Below are 21,805 nucleotides of genomic sequence, written 5' to 3'. Positions count from 1 at the left end.
TTGATGTTAACAAGTAATTAAGCTTATAATTTCCGTTAGGGACCTGTGTGTTCCTGCCTCTTCCAGGTCTTTCAACCTGCATTAATATTAATGTAACCTGCATTTTCATCCTATGATATACTCAATAAAATAAGATTGTTTAAAAAAAAATAAACAACGGATGTTACCATTTGCAGTCAGTAGATGTGTATTACATGTAAGACAAACAATTAGATGGACATAGTATGGCTACTTCAAGAAGTTGGAAAATACTGACCCGGGCTGGAACATCCCGTTCATCCTTGTCATCATCACACTCAAAGGCGACCTGTGCTCGCTGCTTCCTCTGCTCCTCCCACAGAGACGGGTTAAAGCTCTCATTGTCTGAAGAGAAGATAACTGCAACAGACACAGAAACAAGTGCGCATTACAGCATCGCTTAAACCGCAAGACTCTTACACAACTTGAAAACAGGCACCGGCTTTGTAAGATCATATTTTTGAAGTCTTTATTCTGTGTCCACCTCCGTAACTGTTCCACCTGCTCAGTCTCGCTTCCCTCACTGTCAATGGATCTCGGGTGTGATGAGCGGCCGCCGCTGAAGTTACTGCGTCTTCTCTGATATCACAAGAAATGATAAGTCATAAGAGAGCGAGACAGTGTTACTGCAGGAAAGGAAGACTGAGTAGGTGTGACCACTTTGGAGGATTTACTGAGGTGGACCAGACACTGAAAGGCTCTTCAAGAGAAACAGTAGGTAGCGCTATTCTAACATTAGTCCTGGAGCAGGGGCGTAACTATAGAGGATGCAGGGGATGCGGTTGCACCCGGGCCCAGGAGCCTTAGGGGGCCCATAAGGCTTCTCTTTTGCATATAGGGAGCCCAGTACTATGACTAAAGCATTATAGTTGGGGCCCCATTACAGATTTTGCATTGGGGCCCAGAAACTTCAAGTTACGCCTCTGTCCTGGAGTATTTGTGGAAAGAGACGTTTTCTTTTAATAAGTGTAAATGCAAAAATATTTATAAGTGTGGAAAAGATTTACAAAAACTAAAAACAATATTTCTTTGTGGTACAATCCCTTGAAACCAGCAATTTCAAACACTCTAACCTACTGTCCACTGTAATTTGGTCCCCAAGTAACATCTCCCTCATAAACATGCAAACTTCTTTTGGTGAAGGGTGTGCATTTATATCAACATGAAGAGGGAACCTAGCCAATGCCAAACATCTCTGGCAATGTTATCTACAATGTGATAAAAAGATGTCCAATCATGCTTGAACATTTCAGCCGTGGACTGTTGGTGGACAGTCTGGCTTCCTAATACATGTTTGATTTCTGGCTGATATCACCTAAATAATCAGATTTTGCAGTAATGTAGCTAACATACAGTGTATACAGTGAAAGGCCACTGTATTAGGGACACCCATCTAGTAGCACGTTGGACCACCTTTGGCCTTCAGAACTGCAGAAAGTCATCTTTTCGTCCATTAGATAACCCAGGATGTGCCTAAAAATAATTTCCAACACCATTACTCCACCAGCCTGAACTAATGACAACCGGAGAGAAAAGGGATAATCGATTCAGCCTCCTTCCACCAAATTCTGACCCTCCCATCAGTATATGCAACAGAATTCTGGATTCATCTGATCATGCCATGTTTTTCTAATGTTCAATAATGCAATTTTTGTGCGCTTTTCCTCACTGTAGTCTTGACCATTTCTCTTAGCCAGCAATGGTGCTCAAACCGGTCGTCTGCTGTTATAGCTCATCCGCACTAAGTTGAAGCACCAGTGTTATAAGCACCAGTGTTATATTCAGCTGCATTGTGCCTGACTGTGCACCGCCTCTTCATCAAAATGATTCTTAACATCCTCCTTTGATGCCTTTCGTCAGAGTCGGTTACGTCCAACAGATTCACCTTTTCTGGATATTTTTCCTCAATCACACCATTCTCGGAATACGCTCGATATCCTCACATGAGAAAACCCCACAAGGGTGGCAGTTTTTGGAATACTTGCCCCAGCGATTCCAACACCAATGACCAGGCCTCTTTCTAAGTCACTCATATTGCTGGATTTTCCATTGTAATATGGAAACTAATCCAGAAAAAATGTCATCGCTTGATTTTACGCTGCATTATGGGGTCATAGGTATAGAGTTCCATAAAGGGAAGCTCCAATCGCAAAAGGGCTGGTGTCTCTAATAAAGCAGCCATTCAGCGTATATTGTGACCCTCCAAAAAATAGATATTTGAAGGTTGAGTTGCAAACTGTAACTCCAGTCACAACGCATGCATTACATAAATGTAAGAACAGTAAATGACTTAAATTCCTGTTAGACAATTAGCAGATTATAAAAATACAGTGTCAGTGGAAACTGTGCACCTGTTCTGCGAAAAAGTCAAAACAGAGCTTATAAAAGGGCTGCTCCCCATGTCCATCTGGTAGAGAATGATTAATCTGCAAGGTAAACAGCTAACATTCCTTTCGGTGGTGGCAGGGAGATCAAATGCAGCAGGTTGCTAGTCCAGAACAAAGCACAATTCGACAAGAACTACTGTGTATCCAGCTGCCTGCCAGAACCAGCCCATGCAATAATATCCTCAAATACCAAACCTGGAGCCTGGACAGTAACAACCAGCAGATGCAGTACCTTGAAGAAATATGGTCTTCAGGCCAAACGCTATATTTATGAAGTCCCTCTGCTACTTTTTCCGACAGATACGAATGTGTTGGGAATAACGGCCGGTGTTTCAGAGTCAGGCTGAGAGTGACTCATTTATCAAAGTTTTTGGCACTTTTCTACTTCGGAAAGTGAAGGAAAAGAACACCAAATTCATCTAGCAATGCATGTGCCCTGTTGTATACGATGTGCCAGTATTAATAAATCTGTACGTTTAAAGAGGTATTCCTATGATTGACTTTTATCAGCTATCCATAAGATAGGTGATATCAGTCTGATCCCACCTCTGAGACCCCCACTGATCCTGGAAACATGGGTCCCATGCCCCCTTCTTCTCTAGGCTCACTGTACCTCTGGTAGTAAGGAGGACACTGAATGGAGTGGCAGTCAAGCATGCATGGTATTGCCCCATGCATCTGCAATCAGACTGCCGAAAATAGCTGAACACTTGTACTTGCCTATTTTCATCAGCCCCATGGAAATGAATGGAGAGGCAATACGAATGCTCGGTCAATTCAATCTCAACGTAACTGCGGGGTTGCACTGAGCCTGGTGTGAGGAGAAATGCGAGTCATGGGACCCCCATGCTGGAATCGGTGAAGGTCTTAGCAGTGAGACCCCCACTGATCAGGCTTTTAACACCTATCCTGTGGATAGGTGATAAAAGTCAATCTTGGGAACACCCCTTACACTGGAGGACCCAATCTGTCTGCATTACACAGACATGTCTATTGACTGCAAGAGGAGCTGTGTAATGCTTAATTTCTCCTGTGGGGGCACCATCAGGAAATTAAACACTTGCTGCCAGGTTTTCTCACAGATGAGAGCGGATCCCTGGTGGTCTCACCAGGGTAACACTATGAAAAGCTTTTTTTGGTCACAGAACCTAAAACGAAAGGATTTTCCAGAAAGTGAACAGTTCCTTCAATTATTACAATATGGAATTTCATTAGTATCAATTTTCTAATTTAATCTAATGTCATAATTATGAGCCTCTAAATAGAGTGATTTTGGCAAAGACATTATGGAAACAGAAAAACAACACTTCTTACTGTCATCAGTTCTTGGTTGTTGTGGGAACATATAGTTAGTTAAGACTGTTTTCTGTGTGTCCGGGTCAGTCTCCTTCTGCAACGGGATGAGTGGCTTGGACTGAAAAGAACAAACTTGGTCAATGCAAGACCTTATCCACAATGATGTGTAATCATTATAGAAGTAACGGAGGCTGCCAAAATAGACAGACGGCAAGTACTAGACACGATTTTCCCTCAAAGGGCTCATATTTAATACGTGGATCACATTGGATGTCGTTTTTCACTGATCTGAAGAAGGAATTATTTCCGAAATATTGCGGTGATGGCTGAAACCATCTGTCACAATTAATGTAATACATATGGACTTAATTCTTGAAATCAGATATTGGATGAGGAGTCTCTGCTATGGCTAATACCATCTAATACCATGTGTCACAGTTAATGCAATACATGTAGATAGAATCCTGGAAAGTTGATACCTGATAAAGAGTTATACAACTCTGTAGTACAGTGCATTTGGCATGTCTATAGACGCTGCAAAAATGCCTCCCCTGCCCTTCTCTTTCCCTGTTCCCATAGAAGTCTATAAGACTAGCCAGCATATATTGGCCATAAGATAGTTCCAGAACTATCTTTTGGCTGAGTGTACATGCACCGGCCGCGTATATGTTATTCTTCATGCTGCCGGCATTTTTACGCAACGTATATTTGCCAGTGTGAACGGCTGCATTGGAAACTAATGCTTCACATGGGTACTGTCTATGTGCTTGTGGAAACAAAGCCTAAGGGCCTTTTTTTTTTTTAACAGGACAACTATCACTCCTGTGTTCTCACACAGAGGGCTAAAGTCCATGGGTGAGTGGAGGTGGCGTGAAATGGAGAACTCTTCTAGCCATCCGCCTCCATTCACTGTGAACAGGAAGCCGCTCACTAGTCTTTGCATTTCTGTGACCTGAAATGGAACAAATACCAACACTTGCCCATAACCAGAGATGAGCAAGCATACTCGCTAAGGGCAATTACGCGATCGAGCATTGCCCTTAGCGAGTACCTGCCTGCTTGGAAGAAAAGATTCGGCTGCCGGCGGCGGGGGAGAGCGGGGAGGAATGGAGGGGAGATCTCTCTCTCCCTCTATCCCCCCCCCCCCCGCTCCCCTCTGCTCACTGCCGCAACTCACCGCTCCCCCGCGCCGGCAGCCGAACCTTTTCTTCCGAGCGGGCAGGTACTCGCTAAGGACAATACTCGATCGAGTAATTGTCCTTAGTGAGTATGCTCGCTCATCTCTACCCATAACCGCTCATTTGTGTGATTATTTGGGCAACTATCGGCCCAAGTAAAAGTACCCCAAAAGAAACTGGAGTGCTCCTGTGTCACACTACTTGTAAATACCATGTGAGTTCAGTATATTCTACCAAATGTCTTGCTCACGAAGTAGGATTTACAGTAGGTCTGCCCGGCATGTCATATACTATTTGCACAATACAAGCACATTCCTTGTATAATAATACAGAATTAATGCAATCAACAACTGCATTCTGGCTGAGCCCCGGGACTCAGACCTGCCTGCATTATGTCATTATTTGGAAGATGGAAAAGCATTATATTTCACGGCACAATCTTACATGGCAATGTCGAAGTGATTCTGATTAATGCACTTAAGAAAAAAAGGTTTCAGCAGATGAGAGAACACAATGTATCGAGAACAAACACATGATTGTGCTCTGGTGTGCATAAGTGCGTAACCTCCTACTGTCACTACACACAATGCATTCCAAATAAGCTACTTCAACACACGGTTCTCCCGGAGAGTCCTGTCATTCAGATGTGACTCTCTAGATTTCATTAGACACTATGGACACAGGGAAAGTATAGTGGGAAAAGGTCATTTCCAGGGAAAGTGGAACCCCCACCTGATTATCTGACAGCCACATTGCTGTGAGTTGCTGTAGTCTTGTGAAGTTAAAGGGCAAATTCTTCAGCCTGTGAAGAAAGAAAACGAATTAACTTGACAAAGGGTTTCATTTTTGTCTTGAGGACTTGAAGTTTCGTGGTGAACAGATCAAGGTTCAAGCAAATCATACGAGAAGTTACAGTATTTCCAATGCATTTGTATATGTTCTTGGTATTATCCCAGCTGAAGTCATCAGTGATGCTCCTAAACTAGCAGAGATGGTGAACGTTGGCCATAGAACCACCAACAATACATACAGTATATGATCTGCTAGAGTCAGGACTCGTGTAGAATATCGAAAAATGGAATAGGACAAGTTATATATTTTTATTGTAGGAGTTTATTGTTTACCACCCAAGGATAAGCAGCGCCATGCATATGAGCCACTTACAGTGGGTGGACAAGAATATAGAAACATGATACAAACTACATGGGATTTTAATCATTAGCACGGATCTGCCCTTTTGACTCCTGCTTGGCTGAGAGCTTTCTCACCAAATTTGTGTTCACTTCACCTCTTGCCCTGCTCTGGGTGGTTTTGGCAGCCAGCTGGTAACAGCAGCTGAGTGGCTCAAACCCCTGAGCAGATATTCACTTCTGCTCGGCAGCATCTGTGTTATAATAGCTCCACTTAAAATCGGTCTCTTACATGTCTTATTGAAATATGATTTATGATCCCATGTAACTTAAGGCATGCATTTCATACAAGGTTTCCAAGTTCTTCGCCATGTGTAATTGTACACAGGAACAGGTTATCAAGCGCCAATCAACAAAATGGCATGCCAAGTGGCGCTTATTACTGCCATTAACATGCAGCAGATGATCGCTAGCATTGGGACGAATGACTGTTAATATGACCATTTATCCCCATACTGTTTGCAATGGTCACCAGCACGACTTGTATAAAATGTGGGAATCTGCTGCTGATGAGGGAGCATTTTTTTAGTTTTACTTTTAAACTCGCATACAAAATTCGATCAGCCGACAAATTTAGTGCTTCTATTTGAGTAATATATTATCAGGCTGAAAACCATAGATTCTGCAGCGAAACTTATAAAGTGTATCACTCACTTGTTGTCACTCAGGTTAACGACCTTCAGCTTCTGCATGTCTCCCATTTCCTCTGGGAGAGATTCCAATTTGTTAGAATGAAGGAACAACACGGTAGCGTTTCTCCAGTTTCCAATCTGTTAAATTAGCAAAAATACATGTTAAATAAGAGCACTGCAAATTAACTATTAATAGACACTATTTAACATTCTCCTTTCAAATTACTCTCTGATCTCTGAAATGTCTTTGCAGCCTCTTACCAGCAGGTCACGGGCTATATCTGGTATTGCAGCTCACCCTCATTCAAGTAGATGAGACTGAGCTGCAATACCGGACACATCCTATAAAGAACAGTGGCGCTGTTTTTTGTTTTTGTTTTCTTTTGGGGGGGGGATCAAAATGACTTTTCTTAACCCTTGACACACGCACTTTACATATTTAGTTTTTTAAATTATGAATTCACTTGGGAAGCAAAACGAAGGTCATGGTGTAACACCGTGATGACTCTCAGAGGTTTACACAATTATTTCCGTGAGAACTACAGACTCTTAGCCATAGAGATGTTACACAACACTGTGGGCGCATGAAGTCAGATCTGGTTCTAGTTAGTGAGGGCAGGAATTACAGTTTGACAACCAGAACACATTTGAAGGTTTTTATATATACAGTTACAATGGCACAAGATGTACCGTCACTGGCGTTCACATATCTACTAGACGAAAAAATGAAAAAAATCCTGTTAAGAAAGAAAGTCTGGCAAGTAACACCGGATTTCCATCTCAGGAGAGCATGTAGGCACAGATTGTCTGGGGTCTTAGACACTGCCCATATACTTGGCCACATCTTACAGGAGTTGTCCGGTATAAAAAAAAGAATTGGGGGGAAAAATTTATCCCCAGTGGCAAAAAATAAATTTGCTTCTCCTGGGTCCCTCCATGTCCCTCACCATTAATTCCAGGTCTGTATTGTTTACAGGCTGCAGCAGCCTGTGTTTGAGACATCACAGGCTGCTACAGCCAATCACTGAGCTCGGCACTCGATTGCTGAGGTCTGTGATTAGCTACAGCAGCTTGTAAAGTCCCATACATAAGCTGCTGTAGCTTGTAAACAACACGCCACAGTGGAGACCTGGAGCTGCCGGCGAGGGACATGCAGGGAACCTTTTTTGCAATGGAGGAACCCTTGTTTTGTTAAAAAAAATAATAAATTCTCTTTATTCTATCCACATGATTATTTCCTATATTATATGTTTTACTGCCAAGTGGCACATTATGCCAAAAGCCATCGCCTACAAACAAATCCATGAGATCAAAGTTCTGCTGCAGCACAACATGATAGATGGCCTGACTACTTCCCCCTTGCACTATGGTATATACAAATGTAGTGATCGCGATAACATGACGGATGCATTGTGATATCACTATTAACAGCTTTGTGGTATATTCTAGTTAAATCATCATAACACATTAAAGTTAACGATTGCTACATCTGTACATGCAAACCGTGTCCCATTAAACTTACTGGGCATTTTTGTTAGCCAATTACCAATCCTAAAAATAAAAAAAAATACAGACGCCGATTCGATAGACTAGGAATTGTGCCAGAGAAAACTGATTAATCTATGAAAAAAAATAAAGAAGATCTCCAAGCGAAGAACCTTTCCAAAGTCACTGCCGCTTACAGTTCTACTGAAATTGATTCTAAAGCAATTCACACATTGCATGATGAATAAAACAGTCATTGCACCTCTGGGGGAAGCTGCGTTAAGAAGTTATGATCAGCAGCAAACGTCCGTATCTGAGAAAATTGCCCGATAGAGGAAGGTAAAGCTTCAATCTCATTGAAACTGCAATCCAGCTCTTCAAGGGAAACCAGCCTGGAGGGAGAAGATGTTGCCATTTAAATAATGAAGTATACACGTTTTCAAAAGCTTATAAAGAAACTTCATAGAACTGTACAATTGTATATTTAATAGTGTTGGAAGACCAGCAGCTCACTGGTAAAAGTCATGAAACTCATCTGGGAATTTTCTATAAGACATTATATATTGTGGATTCAGGGACACTAAGCCTAGGAATCAATGAGAGGAAACGCAACTCAGTCTGCGGGCTGCTAGAATAAATGTCTTGAAGGCATATGGTAACAGGAACAGCGGTCTGTGTACTCTTGGCTTTGTCCATTTTTTGGTTATAGACCAATAGTGATCATACATGTTAAGAGAAAAATGGCCTGAACTCAATCAACAATTTAATGTATAGAATGGGCTTCTTTCCCGCCACCAGATGTCAGAGGTTAAAAAGGATCGGGCATGTTGAATGTCAGAGGATCTCCTGGCATGTCTATTCAATAGATACTTGTATTCCAAGTGAAATAACTATAACTATGCTAGAACATCTTTTCTCAATGCACTTTGACACAGTTCAGTCAATGCGAACGTCCGCATTGGTTGTCAGGGCCAGAACGGTAATGGACAGCGCCACTCCCACTGAAATCAATGGGAGTGATGCCTTCTATTACAGCTCTGGCTCTGACTGCAAAGAGGAGCTGGAAGGGCAATAGGAGGCATAGCTCCCATTTAGAGGTGAGCGAGCACCCAAATGCTCCAGTCCGCGTTATTCAAGTTGAACTTTTCGTAAAATTCAAGAGCTCTACTCGAGTAACGAACCCCTTTGACTACAATGGGAGACTCAAGCATTTTTGTATGTGGGACGCCGGGTGTAGAGTTATTTTTTCCTAGGTGTCTGTCTGTCTCTCTCTCTCTGACAAAAAATTTGCCAGTGACGCGAGCTGCGTCGCGGCCAAAACAGGCACGTCACAGCGGGGAGGAGCCAAAAACTGCGGCAGGGTCGAACACGGCTTGATGCTCATTCGAGTAACGAGCACCATCGAGTGCGCTAATACTCGAACGAGCATCAAGCTCGGCAGAGTATGTTCGCTCAACTCTACTCCCATTACAATTCCAGCCCTGACCACCGATGGGGACGTCAGCTAATAGGTGGTGATCCTGAGCAGAAGACCGCAGCCGATCATCAATTGATGACCTATCCTGAGGATGGGTCATTAGTACCTAATGCCTGAAAAACCCCTTTAAATTGGTCTTTATTACACATGGAGCAAACTCATCTCTGCGCCTCTTATTCACCCTACATTTCCTATTTCACCCTTGCTAAGCTAAAGAGTGCAGAAGAAAGAAAAGACAACATGAATGTTTCCCTATACAGTTTTCTTTCCTTTAGACTTCATTTTTTTCTCCCTTTGGAATTTGATATAGAACAAACGAAATCAAGAAAGCCAAGGAAATCTTAGTAAGCATATGCCAAGGCTTTCATTTGAAGGATCCATGACAGATATGTTGTTATCCATTTTCTAATTGATCTTAACAGATCCCATTGGGGCTGTCAGGTTTGTGGGTTCCTCAAGGGGTAGGTCAGACTAGACTACTACTGATGTGACAGACGTGTGACGTGAGATGTTGCTCCATGTCTGGGTACTCAACTCTAAGCTGTAAAATACAGAAACATTAAACCAAATTATCCCATAGAATACAATATTCAAGTGCTTCACAACGGTTGGAGCGGTATAATCCATGTAGAGCTCAGGTGAAACGACCGAGCATACCACATCTATGCCAAGACATACAAAAAGCTAAATATATACTAATTTGGAGGTATAAGGCATTGTGAGCAAATGTATCCACCTTCATTAAGTAATCGAGATGCCTTCATACGTCATGTCATTTTCAAACATCCTGGGGATGGCGTCATACTAGTAGTTTATCAGTTGTAGCTGTGACCTCAGGGTGCCATAAGCGGGGAGTTACTTTGGGGCTCTTTTAGAAACGATTTGTGGAAAAGTGTTTATTAGGTTATAAGGTAAACTTACCCCCCAATGGTTTCTGGTAAATACATGAGCTGGTTTTCATCTACTTTCAGAGTCGTCATCTTCTTTAGTGCACCTGAGATGAAAAAGAAGCAGACTCACTTGCACCTTTTTTGTGGATTTTGTGAATTTGTACAAATGTCCTACTTTTATGCCTTTATACAAATATAACGGCGATGAACGGTATTTGAAAGGACACGAGGGGTCAGATTCTGGTCGTCTATCTGTGCCCATGACCCCTTCCCCAGGTACACTAGTGGCCCCTCTGTGCCCCTGACCCTCTTCCCAAGTACTAGTAGCCCCTCTGTGCCCCTGACGCCCTCCCTAGGTACACTAGTGGCCCCTCAGTGCCCATGACCCTCTTCCCAAGTACTAGTGGCCCCTCTGTGCTCCTGACCCTCTCCCCAAGTACTGGTGGCCCCTAAAATAAGAGTGAATATTTCATATTTTTGATCAACAATTGTTTAGCTTTGTTTTAACCCCCTTCCCCCCAGACTACTAAGCAAAACTGCGGTCAGAGGAGTGGGGTATCCGCTCATGACTGCATTCTCTGTACCTTCTACTTTCAGTTCTTCTAATCACTTATTCTGCAAACAGCTCTCACTTGTGTAAGGAGTTTCACATTACTACAGGGGCACGGGAGGCAAGGTGGAGAGTTTAGAGGAGGAGGATTCCGTGTACACACACCGCCAGCATCCCTGCTACCCATACCCCTACAGTAGCATTAAAGTCTTTACATAGGTGACAGCTGTTTGCAGAATAAGTGATTAGAAGAACTATAAATATAAATTACAGAGGGTGCTGTTAGTGCAGTCATCAGTGGGCAACCCCCTTCCCTGACAGCTTTGCATAAACGTCCAGCGGGGAGGGGTTAAAAAAAGCAATTAAAAACAAAAAAAAATTAGATGGCTGGGAGCTGCTCTCTGAAAGGAGCCGCCCTACGCACTGGACCTCCAGTGCCTATGGGTAAACACGACCCTGCATACTATGTAGTTGTAATGTAACTTTGTATCTCCCATGGCTATTGAAGCACTACATTACATCTATCTAGATACCAACCAATAGATTCGGGTAACTGTTGTATGGCATTACTCGACAGCAGCAGATCTTGTAAATTTTCACACCCAGAAATTCCATCCTCCACCATTTCTATGTTGTTCTTTGACAGATCCAAGTATGTTAGTTGTTTCAGATTTCCAAGAAACTGTAGCAAAAAGAAAGGAAACGCCATGTCAGCCAGTGCATGACCAGCGCTCATAAATATATCACATGCATGTTTATTCTCATGCGAAATTTTCCACATTCTTTACAAAGATATGCTGTTCTGTACTTGGATACAATAGTGGATCTTCTAAAGCTTTTACATTTCTGAAATGTTTGCCTCCAGTATGATCGCTCATAGGAATGTAGAGATTTTTTTCTGAACATTTACAAGTTGTAAGAAAACTATGTTCTGTTGAGTTCACATCATATTCTTCATCAGCTATATTAGGGTGTATACATACCCCAGGAATATACGTAAGTCTATTGCCATCCATCCAGAATTCCTTCAACCCACTTAATTGTTCAAGTACTTCAGGCTAAAAGGAAACGATGCAAAATACAAGTTATACATACATCATATACATAAACTTCACACCTAAAACGGAAGTACACTCAAGTGTAAAAAAAAGTTGCAAAAGTAATAAAGGATACTGCATGGGGACCGAAACCTGCTGCATGTAGAATGTCGAATGACATCTACATGGCACAAAATATGCAAAGTATGCCATTTATTTAATCGGGCTTTCCAGGGAAATATTATTGAAGACGCATCATCAGGATAAGTCATCAATAGTTGATCGGCTGGTATCTGGTGCTTGGGACCGCAGATGATCAGCTGATTGAGCACCAGCTGTTAGCACCACGACACTGGACCCCAACTGACTTCGATGGGAGAGTGTTCTGGATGTATTGTGTGGCCTCTGCAGAGGTCATTATGCAAGAAGATGTGTTCATCTTCTATTGTGAATGTTGGATTCTGTGTATATATTGAACAGATACCCTTCATTGAAATTCTTCATGTGACAATAGGAGGACTGCTAAAAGGGATCTCTACAGAGCAGGAATTGTTAGACTATTGTAAGGCCTCCTGCAGGCGGCCGGGTTGGATGCCGCTGCGAGAATTCTTGCAGCGGGATGCGAGCCGTGCCCCTGCAGTGACCACCGCGGCTCACCTGCCGCCCAGCCGACACATGCGCAGGGCAGAGCCGGCGCGTCAGCTGTGACGTTTCTCTGCGGGCCTCTGCGAGGCTCACACAGAAAGTAGACATGCAGCGACGTTTACCGTGCGAGTTTTTACACAGTCAAATCGCGTCTGTCGGCATAGGTTTGCATTATGTAATGCAAGCCTATGGCAGTGGGCACGGGCGGAAATTCTGCGGAAAAATCCCGCTGCGGAATGTCCGCCCGTGAGCAGGAGGCTTAAGGCTCAGTGGCCAGAGTGAAAACTGTAGGATTAAACAGATAGTGATCTGAAAAATAAAAAATCATCTAAAATTCTTAAGTCTCTGTTTAGGATAAAAAACTTGATTTAAGCAATAGGTCATTTTCTGATGAGATTCACTTTAAGGTTAAAAGCCATATCCAGTTAAACAGTCATCTTTAGAGGAGTGGAACAGAGCACTGAAGGAGTTTTTTGGGTTTATAATATTGATGACCTATCCTTAGTAAAGAGCCCATCAGATTGGCAGGGGTCCAACTAGAATGGGAATGAGTTTGCAGGACCATTTCAGGCCGCTGCACAATGTATGAAGCTGTGCTACTTTTGATGCAGAGGGACTTTGGCAAACAGCTGATTGATGAGTTTGTTGGGTGAGGAACCACCACAGATCTGATACTGATGACCTATCCTGGGGACAGGTCATCAATATCCTAGTCTTAAGAAAACTTCTTTAATATGAATGATCATTCTGATTCAGTTTAACAGGTTCTAAAAGATAAAAAAGGATTGGCTACAATGGACAAAAAAAAACTGTGGAAAGTGATAGGTCATCAATAGTTGATCGTCTGGGGTCTGCCACTAAGGAACCTGACCAATCAGCTGATCAGGCGCTATTATTAGTGCTGCAACACACAGGGTTACAGAGTGGAAGCCACTGCTGTCTGTGATGGTAAATGAGCTGCACCTGCAGTTACAAGCGCCGACCTCTACACAGAGGTCGGAGCAATGTGCTTCTGCTCCGCATCCCTGTGTGTTGTGGTGCTGACAGCTGTCAGCAGATCAGTCAGGGTCCCAAGTGACAGACCCAGCTGATCAACTATTGAGGACCGATTCAGAGAATAGATTATCAATAGTATTTCCATGGAAAACAACTTTAAAGACAGCTTATAGAAAACTTACATGATAGACCAACAGATAGATACTGACTATTTTGGGAGTGATTAGCAAAATAAAATCATGAGACACTAGTATGAGCTGGGGTTTTTACAGTTCTTACCACTTCTGTGAATTCATTACTTCCGAGATCCAGTCTCTCAAGCTGTGTAAGTCTATTCATAGTTCTGAAAGAGGAAGGCGTCAGGGAACCAGGTTATATTTTTGTAGGCAAAGCAGTACACATATTAGAATGAAATTTCATATCCTCATGATATCAACTAGAATAAGGGCTCGTTCACACCGGCGTCAGAAGCTCCATTCGAAACCTCAGTCGCTGGTTTCTGCTAGAAAACAGGACAAAACAGCACAGAAACCTGCAATATTTCATCCCGTGAATTCAGTCAAAATACCGTAAATTGAACTGACCCCACTCCGTCATTGGATGGAACAATTCAGCAAGGAGGTGCCATTTTTATGCTACCCGAATGGAGCAGGAAAACAGAACTCCCAAACGCTGATGTGAAGAGGTCCTAACCAATCTAATTGTAACCTGTGACTAATGTGGAATTCCCTGTTTATTTTCAGCTTAAAGGGTTTTTTCAAGATGTTTGTAAATAAGACTTAATTATTGTATAATAAAATATTTGGTAACTTTGTAATACACTTGTCCTCACCAGAACGCCCAGCTTGAATTTCTCTTTTGCCGTCAGTGAATGGGAATCTACGTGTTTACATTCAGGGGCTGAAAACCCATAAAGATCTAGTCCTGCTCACAGCGTATAAGTGGATACAATTGTATCCAAACTAGAGAAACAATTGAAGCAAAGTGGAAGTAAATAATATCCCAATCTGCTAACAGAAAACAGAGATCCTAAAAAAATGTAGCATTATACAATGAAAATAAAAGTGCCCATAGATATTAGATAAGAGCCTGCAAGGCCGCTCTATTTCAGCAGAGCAGGCCGACTATTTAAAGGGCCACTCCGGTGATATTTTTTTTCTTCCGTATATTATGTAGCTGGCCCCCAGTATATTTAATGCTTGGAAAGTTCAGTGGCAAGAAAAGACCTGGCCACCAAAGAACACAATGGCTGATACAGTCAAACTAATACTAGTATGGATATCAAACAGATGAAAAAGCAGTGAAAAACTGAAAAACATGGAGGGAGCTCGCCTTTAGGGTCATCGAGGGTCGTGAACATCTAAACGGCTAACAACAACATATATAAACAAGTTAGTATTACCTTGGTTAATTATTCCTTTCTATCTCAAACTCCTGGCCTGTTTCTCAATAGATGGTCATGTGATCTCAATTCTGACCAGCTCACATTTACTTGGGGTTGTGTGCAGTTTCTAGTCAGCTTCTCAGTCTATGTGTTAAAATTACCCTACCACAGAAACTGCTTAGAGGGGAACACAGACACTCCTGTCAGTTACTGATGATGATCGCACAGCTCGTCACACAGTTATAATAGAGGAGATCACAGCTCATGCTCCCAACTGTATACTTATGGTTTGTAGCTTATTTAGAAGAATACAAAAAGTAAATCATTATTAAACTGTTCACCCAGCAGACAGAAATGGTACTGCCTCTAGTTAATGTTTTGCTCATAGATCATGGGATTAATGTGAAAGCGAAAATCTCAGCATCAAAACAGTGCCTGAAAAGCATCAGGCAGGGAGCTGCGCTGCACTGCATGGAAGTGACAGCAATATACAGAGGAGACCTCCAGAGTGTGGCAGGCAATCAGGTGAGGGGGGCTGGGATGGAAAAATGAGATTTTATATGGCAGTGTCCAAACTATCCCTCAACAGCAGAAGAAGTCAGGGCAAAAAAGAATGATTAAGTATGCTGTAATTCACCATGCCCAATCGTTTGGTCCCATGGTAGATGCAGAGCCTGGCAGCAGCTTATTCTCCTATTTCCATTGACTACCTATGCACATTTGTCTGAGTCGAGTCTGCATATATATCGGGAAGTGAGGACGAATAGTTACCAACCAAACAGCTATTTAAACCTAAAAACTCTGTACACACCAAGTCTGCACTTTTTGTTATAGGTATACATAAGGCATTTACAATGGCATTACACCGCCCATAGGCTCCTATGATTGAAAAGAAAAAAATAAAAAAACTACCACCAAGCTGTATACATTTTTTGGGGTTTGGCAGGATGCTTCTGTATGGGAAACACTGTTTTCCTTTACAGTTTTTTTACAAAAAAAAGGTAAACTGACATATAAAGTAGCTACGTAGCAGATGCCAAATGGGCACTCTTTTGCCATCTATTGGGTAAATGAGGCCCTATGGACACATTCAGTCCATGTGCAGAGAGCCTCACAGGCACATAAACCAAATGCAGCATAAAAAGTAGTGCAAAAATGTGAGACTTAACTGACCCCCAGGTGTGCTGCCAACAGCCGGCCGTAATATGTGGGAGAGCCTGGCGGCAATTATTCAATATATCTGCAGAGCCATCACAGGAGAAATTAAATCAATGGGCTGTCCTTGTAGTGATCGGCGATGCTGGGCTCTACTCCACAGCAAGCCGCTCTTCGGATCCGCTCTCTGCTAAAGCTAATAGAGGGGGGGCTATTTGGTCTTTTTATTTTAGAATTACTGAATACAAAAAAAGTGCTTTCTAAACCATAACACGACCCCTTTAGGCCGACTGTCCACGGTCTGTGTGATATACTACTGCGGGAGCTGCCACAGGGGAGCATTATCTCGCTGTGAATTTCCGCAATTTTTACACGCGAGTGGAAAATCGCTGCAATTTTCCGCTCGTGTACATCAGACTGCGCTTTCTATGTTTATCCTATGGAAAGCGTTCATTGCGTTACTCGCGTGCGGATTATCGCCGCAGATAACGCAGTGATATATTGCCCGTGGATAGGAGGCCTTAGAGGGAGGGTGTACTTTGCTGAACTTACAGCTGTGCAAAATATACACCATGTAAAACAAAACAAAACCCCTAGAAGGAGGAGTTGATTAGAGTTATGGTGATTAGATGAACGGTCTTGTCACCTAAGGCCCTAAACGTGGTTCCACTCTTGGCCTATAAAAGGCTCTCAGAGGCTCCTTGTGTGTAGTGACCTCTTCTTCCGCTTGTGTGGAGCTGGTTGACCACTAGACGCCTCTACGATGCAATCAAAGAGACTGCATCCAGTAACAGAGGGTGCGAGCGGGCCATTATGCAAGAAGCTGGATGGTTGTATCAACAAATTGCCGCCACCTGGGCCATTCTGACCAAAGTTTTAGGAGGTGTTGGGACCAGTGGATGCATGAGGGAACGCACACAGAACAATCAGGCTCAGAGTGCCCTCGACAGATCACCAGTAAGAGAGGACAAGCAACTGTTTTATTGTCCACCATCCAGAGACAAGTGGCGCAATTGTTACAGGCCCCTGCCACTTGCAACCATTTCCAGACACTTGGCTAAAGGACATTTGGTCTCACAGCGCACACTACACGTACTGCCTCTCACAGCCACCCACCATCGCCTCAGTTTGCAGTGGTGTCATGAACAACAAAACCGGTCTGCTGCAAAGTGAAACCGGCCTAAATTCAGTGACAAATGCTGGTTTAGTTTGGGTACTGACAACGGCCGTGTTTGTGTCTGGAGACACAGGGGTGCCCTTTGCTGTGGAGCGGCACACTGCGCCCTGCTGGTGTGATGGTCTGGGGGGCATCGCATACAACAGGCGGTCACCCTTAGTAGAGTAGTGGTATGAGGGACAATGACAGCTCAGTGATATGTTCAGGACATCCTGCAGCCACATGTGTTGTCTCTTATGACGGCTTCCAAGAGGCAGCAGGATAATACTTGGCCGCACACACAAGGGGGTCACAGGAATGTCTACACAACATTGTCACACTTCTGTGGCTGCCTGGTTGTCAGATTTATCACCAATAGAACATGTATGGTACCATCTGGGATGCCAACTTCAACAGCCTACGAGAGTTTGCACGAACTAGAGGATCGTTTATTGCAAATGTGGACCGATATGCCGCCGGATAACATACAGAACGTGTATGGCTCTGCATCACATCTTGCATACAAGCTGGAGATGGTACAACAGGGTACTAGAGCCTCCATGCCCACCCATATCACATCTTATATCCAAGCTAGAGGCAGTACAACAGGGTACTAGAGCCTCCATGCCCACCCATATCACATCTTGTATCCAAGCTAATGGTGGTACAGCAGGGTACTAGAGCCACCATGCCCACCCATATCACATCTTGTATCCAAGCTAATGGTGGTACAGCAGGGTACTAGAGTCTCCATGCCCACCCATATTACATCTTATATCCAAGCTAGAGGCAGTACAAGAGGGTACTAGAGCCTCCATGCCCGCCCGTATCACATCTTGTATCCAAGCTAATGGTGGTATAGCAGGGTACTAGAGCCACCATGTCCACCCATATCACATCTTGTATCCAAGCTAGAGGCAGTACAACAGGGTACTAGAGCCTCCATGCCCACCCATATCACATCTTATATCCAAGCTAGAGGCGGTACAACAGGGTACCAGAGCCTCCATGCCACCCATATCACATCTTATATCCAAGCTAGAGGCGGTACAACAGGGTACCAGAGCCTCCATGCCACCTATATCACATCTTATATCCAAGCTAGAGGCGGTACAACAGGGTACCAGAGCCTCCATGCCCACCCATATCACATCTCGTATCCAAGCTAGAGGCGGTACAACAGGTTACTGTCGGCAGCGCACAGCCCATGAAGGAAGTGATGTGTCTTTGACTGGCTTTGTGGGCATATAAGGTGTGCAATAGGCTGTCTGCTCAGATATCTCTCGTTGTCATAAGTAAAAGGGGCGATTTATCAGAGCGGCAGGAAGAAATGATTATTAGCTTTTGAGTGGTAGTATTTCTCAAATAGAGCAGTTTGTAACCCATTTGTGTGCTGCTGTAGTAAAAGTGTATTGTGAGTGCATAAAGTGCACCATTGGGAATAGCTGACGTGAAAATGGCATAGCACCACATGGCATTGATGTAAGAAGTGAACGTTGGTCATGAAGGTGTGCGAAGGCTGACCGATACGCTTCAGTGGAGCAGCTCACCATGAAAATGAACCAGGGGGCTACCAGATGCGCATGTAAAACAACAGCTTAGCAAACACTTCTGCGTATGGGGCTCCGAAGCAGACGGACCGTCACTGCATCTATGCTAGCAAATGTCCATCGGAAGAAAAGGCTTCAATTTGCATGGCAGTATTGGAATTGGACCACTGCTGATTGGCAAAGGGTTGCCTTATCCAATGAGTCACAATTTTTTGCTTCATCGAACAGATGAATGTTGGCATGTCAGGCGAGAATCATCAGAAAACAAATCCTCCCGCAACCACTGCTAGAAGAACACAAGCCGGTGGCAGCAGCGTTATGGGCTGGGGAATTTTTTCGTGACATTCTCTGGGCCCGCTCATCCATGTAGAAGGCACTCTGTACCAATTTGGTTATGAATCCATCCGTGCAGATCACGTACACCCATACATGCTGATTGTCTTCCTTGGGGCAAATGGGATCTTCCAGAAAGAAAATGCGAAAAGTCAAATGGCTAGAAATGTCCGAAGTGGTTGAAAAAGCACAACCAAAACTTCCAAGTACTTCCCTGGCCCCCCAATTCCCCCAGATCTGAACCTAAGTGAGCAAACGTGGGACCACCTGGTCTGCTCCATCTATCCTCCCCCAGGTACCCTCCAGCAACTGTGGGATGCACTGCGGTCAGCATGGCTCCAGATACCTGAGACCACCTAGCGGCACCTTACCTAGTCCCTCCCAGCCCGTCTAGCTGCTGTCTGTGCTGCACAAGGCGGTTACTCTGGATAGTAGCTGGTGGTCATAATAATGTGACACAACTCTATATATGTGCTTTGGTTTCCCAGTTGCTTCCCTGCTCCCAAAAAATGCAGTACTGTTTTTTTTTCATGTAGAACATACATAAGACTATATATAATGTTCATCTTGTAAATCCTGACCACGGCCTAGAAGACATGACATTACAGGTCAGACTTACAACAGCGCAGAACAAAAAAACCAAGAGGGAATTGCTGCTGCTGAGTCCTCGGCTCTTCTATTATCTGTTCTTTCTGGTCAACAGCTGAATCTTTTCTGTAAAACCTCCCGAACAGACCTGGGATTGTTGTCCGGCCGGTCCAATAATAACCAACTTTCAAGTCCAGAATGAAGCGAACAGGAAAACATACAGCGATCCAAGTGCGTGACTTTGTGAAATGCAAGTTCAGCAAACATCCTTATCCCAGTAGGGCCCGTATAATAAAGGGTGCGCCCTAATGAGACCGACTCACAGTCAGACCACTACCGCAGCCAAGACACCTCGCTGCAGCTATCTGGCACAGCACCATTACTTCTAACGAGTGCGGAGTTACACATAATATACCAACTGATGAAAAGTGGGCAGAAAATGCAGCACCTGACAAGATTTGGTGCAAATAGAATTATAGATATGTATCAATAATAAATACATACAATATAATGAGTATGAAATACTTTATAGCTTATTATTGTTTTAAGCAAGCTACAAACCAAACTTTGCTGCCAAGTAACCCTAATTGTTATATGATGAAGCAGCTTAAAAGAAAAAAAATGTGTTAGGCTTTAGCCACGTCTCAAGATATCAGTACTGCAGAAACAATACCGCTTCCATGGCTACATCCACAAAACACTGGCATGCAGCCCTAGACTAATGTTGATAACGCTTTAGTTCTAATCTGGCACTTACTATATTACAAACAGCACTCAGAATGCACAGGACTAATTGATCACACTAAGTTTGATAAAGATTTACCTTACGTGGAAAATAACAACCTGGAGGGGGGGGGGGGGGATTACCGAATTGCCGTTTAAAGGGAAATATTGGCTTTGGAGCTCTGTACCAGGAAAACAGACTCCAACTCCATAATGACATAAAAAAATAAATCTCTTCAAATGTTTAATGCGCCTTTCAGATGTTGGGTGTTGGCGTTGCTAGTGACACAGTAGATGCCAAGTCAATAGTCCAGCTCTGCCCAGATCGGCAACCCGGCATATCCTCTCTGATCGATAAGACTGCTGCAGAGATGCGTTGTTTTAGGTCATCTAGTGTCACCAATGCTGCCCACATTAAACATCTATAAGGTGCATTAAAAACTTGAGTAGTTCTATCTTTTCAGGTCATCTAGGTTGTTGTATATCAGTTACATTTGAAAAAAATCTGATTTAGGCCCAATGCACACGGTCACATTTGCACTGCGGAATCCGGAGCGGGCGTCCTCCTCCAGATTCCGCAGCAAATACTGCCCATAGATATGCTGTGCAAAAACACTTTTCTATGTCTATTGTGAGACGGTGACCGGCAAGGTGCTGGAGGGCAGGTATGCGTCTCCTAGGATGCTCTCCTATGCTGCCTTGGGGAGCGCTTGGGCAGATGCGTGCCACCGAGCAGCCTGGGCTCGGTGGAGGAAGCCGGCAGTATAGTGTTAGTGGCATTAAGCCACTAACACGTTGTAGTATGTAAGTGGCTCCAAGCCACATAATCCGGGCCGGCTTTTCCTGGAGTGACCAAAGTGAAGGGTGGGATGGTCACTGCCACGTACCAGGCGGGGCTGGTACCAGGCCTTATAAAGCCTGGGCCTACAGGGCCTAGAGGGAGAGCTGAGACCTTTGCAGGTCTGAGAGTCCTGGCTGGCTGTGTGCAGGAGCCATTTGTTTACCAGTACGTAGACAGGGACGCTACATGTATAGTAAGTGCTCAGACGAGCAGGATTTACGTTATGTTTGCCTGATGTTAAGGCCTGTATTTTGCTTTTGTTTGCTTGGAAATAAACCCAGGCAAAGCCTGGAC

The 21,805-nt window shown here is 43.7% G+C and overlaps 1 protein-coding gene across 2 annotated transcripts in view; it reads right to left on the bottom strand.

Moving 5' to 3' along the window:
* Window positions 1-21,805, bottom strand: part of ERBIN (erbb2 interacting protein) — a 216,945-nt gene that overhangs the window by 42,412 nt on the left and 152,728 nt on the right. For both annotated transcript variants that reach the window (XM_066602805.1, XM_066602806.1), the window contains exons 9-17: window positions 14,061-14,124; window positions 12,087-12,161; window positions 11,641-11,785; window positions 10,585-10,657; window positions 8,449-8,578; window positions 6,724-6,839; window positions 5,612-5,681; window positions 3,720-3,819; window positions 257-378 (exon numbers count right to left, since the gene is read on the bottom strand). In XM_066602805.1, the coding sequence (XP_066458902.1) occupies window positions 257-378; window positions 3,720-3,819; window positions 5,612-5,681; window positions 6,724-6,839; window positions 8,449-8,578; window positions 10,585-10,657; window positions 11,641-11,785; window positions 12,087-12,161; window positions 14,061-14,124 (895 nt within the window). The remainder of the gene's footprint in view (window positions 1-256; window positions 379-3,719; window positions 3,820-5,611; window positions 5,682-6,723; window positions 6,840-8,448; window positions 8,579-10,584; window positions 10,658-11,640; window positions 11,786-12,086; window positions 12,162-14,060; window positions 14,125-21,805) is intronic.

Source organism: Eleutherodactylus coqui, chromosome 5, assembly GCF_035609145.1.
Source record: "Eleutherodactylus coqui strain aEleCoq1 chromosome 5, aEleCoq1.hap1, whole genome shotgun sequence".
Lineage (NCBI taxonomy): Eukaryota > Metazoa > Chordata > Amphibia > Anura > Eleutherodactylidae > Eleutherodactylus > Eleutherodactylus coqui.
The sequence above is the reverse complement of the archived record's forward strand: the minus strand, read 5'-3'. Positions and strand labels throughout refer to the sequence as shown.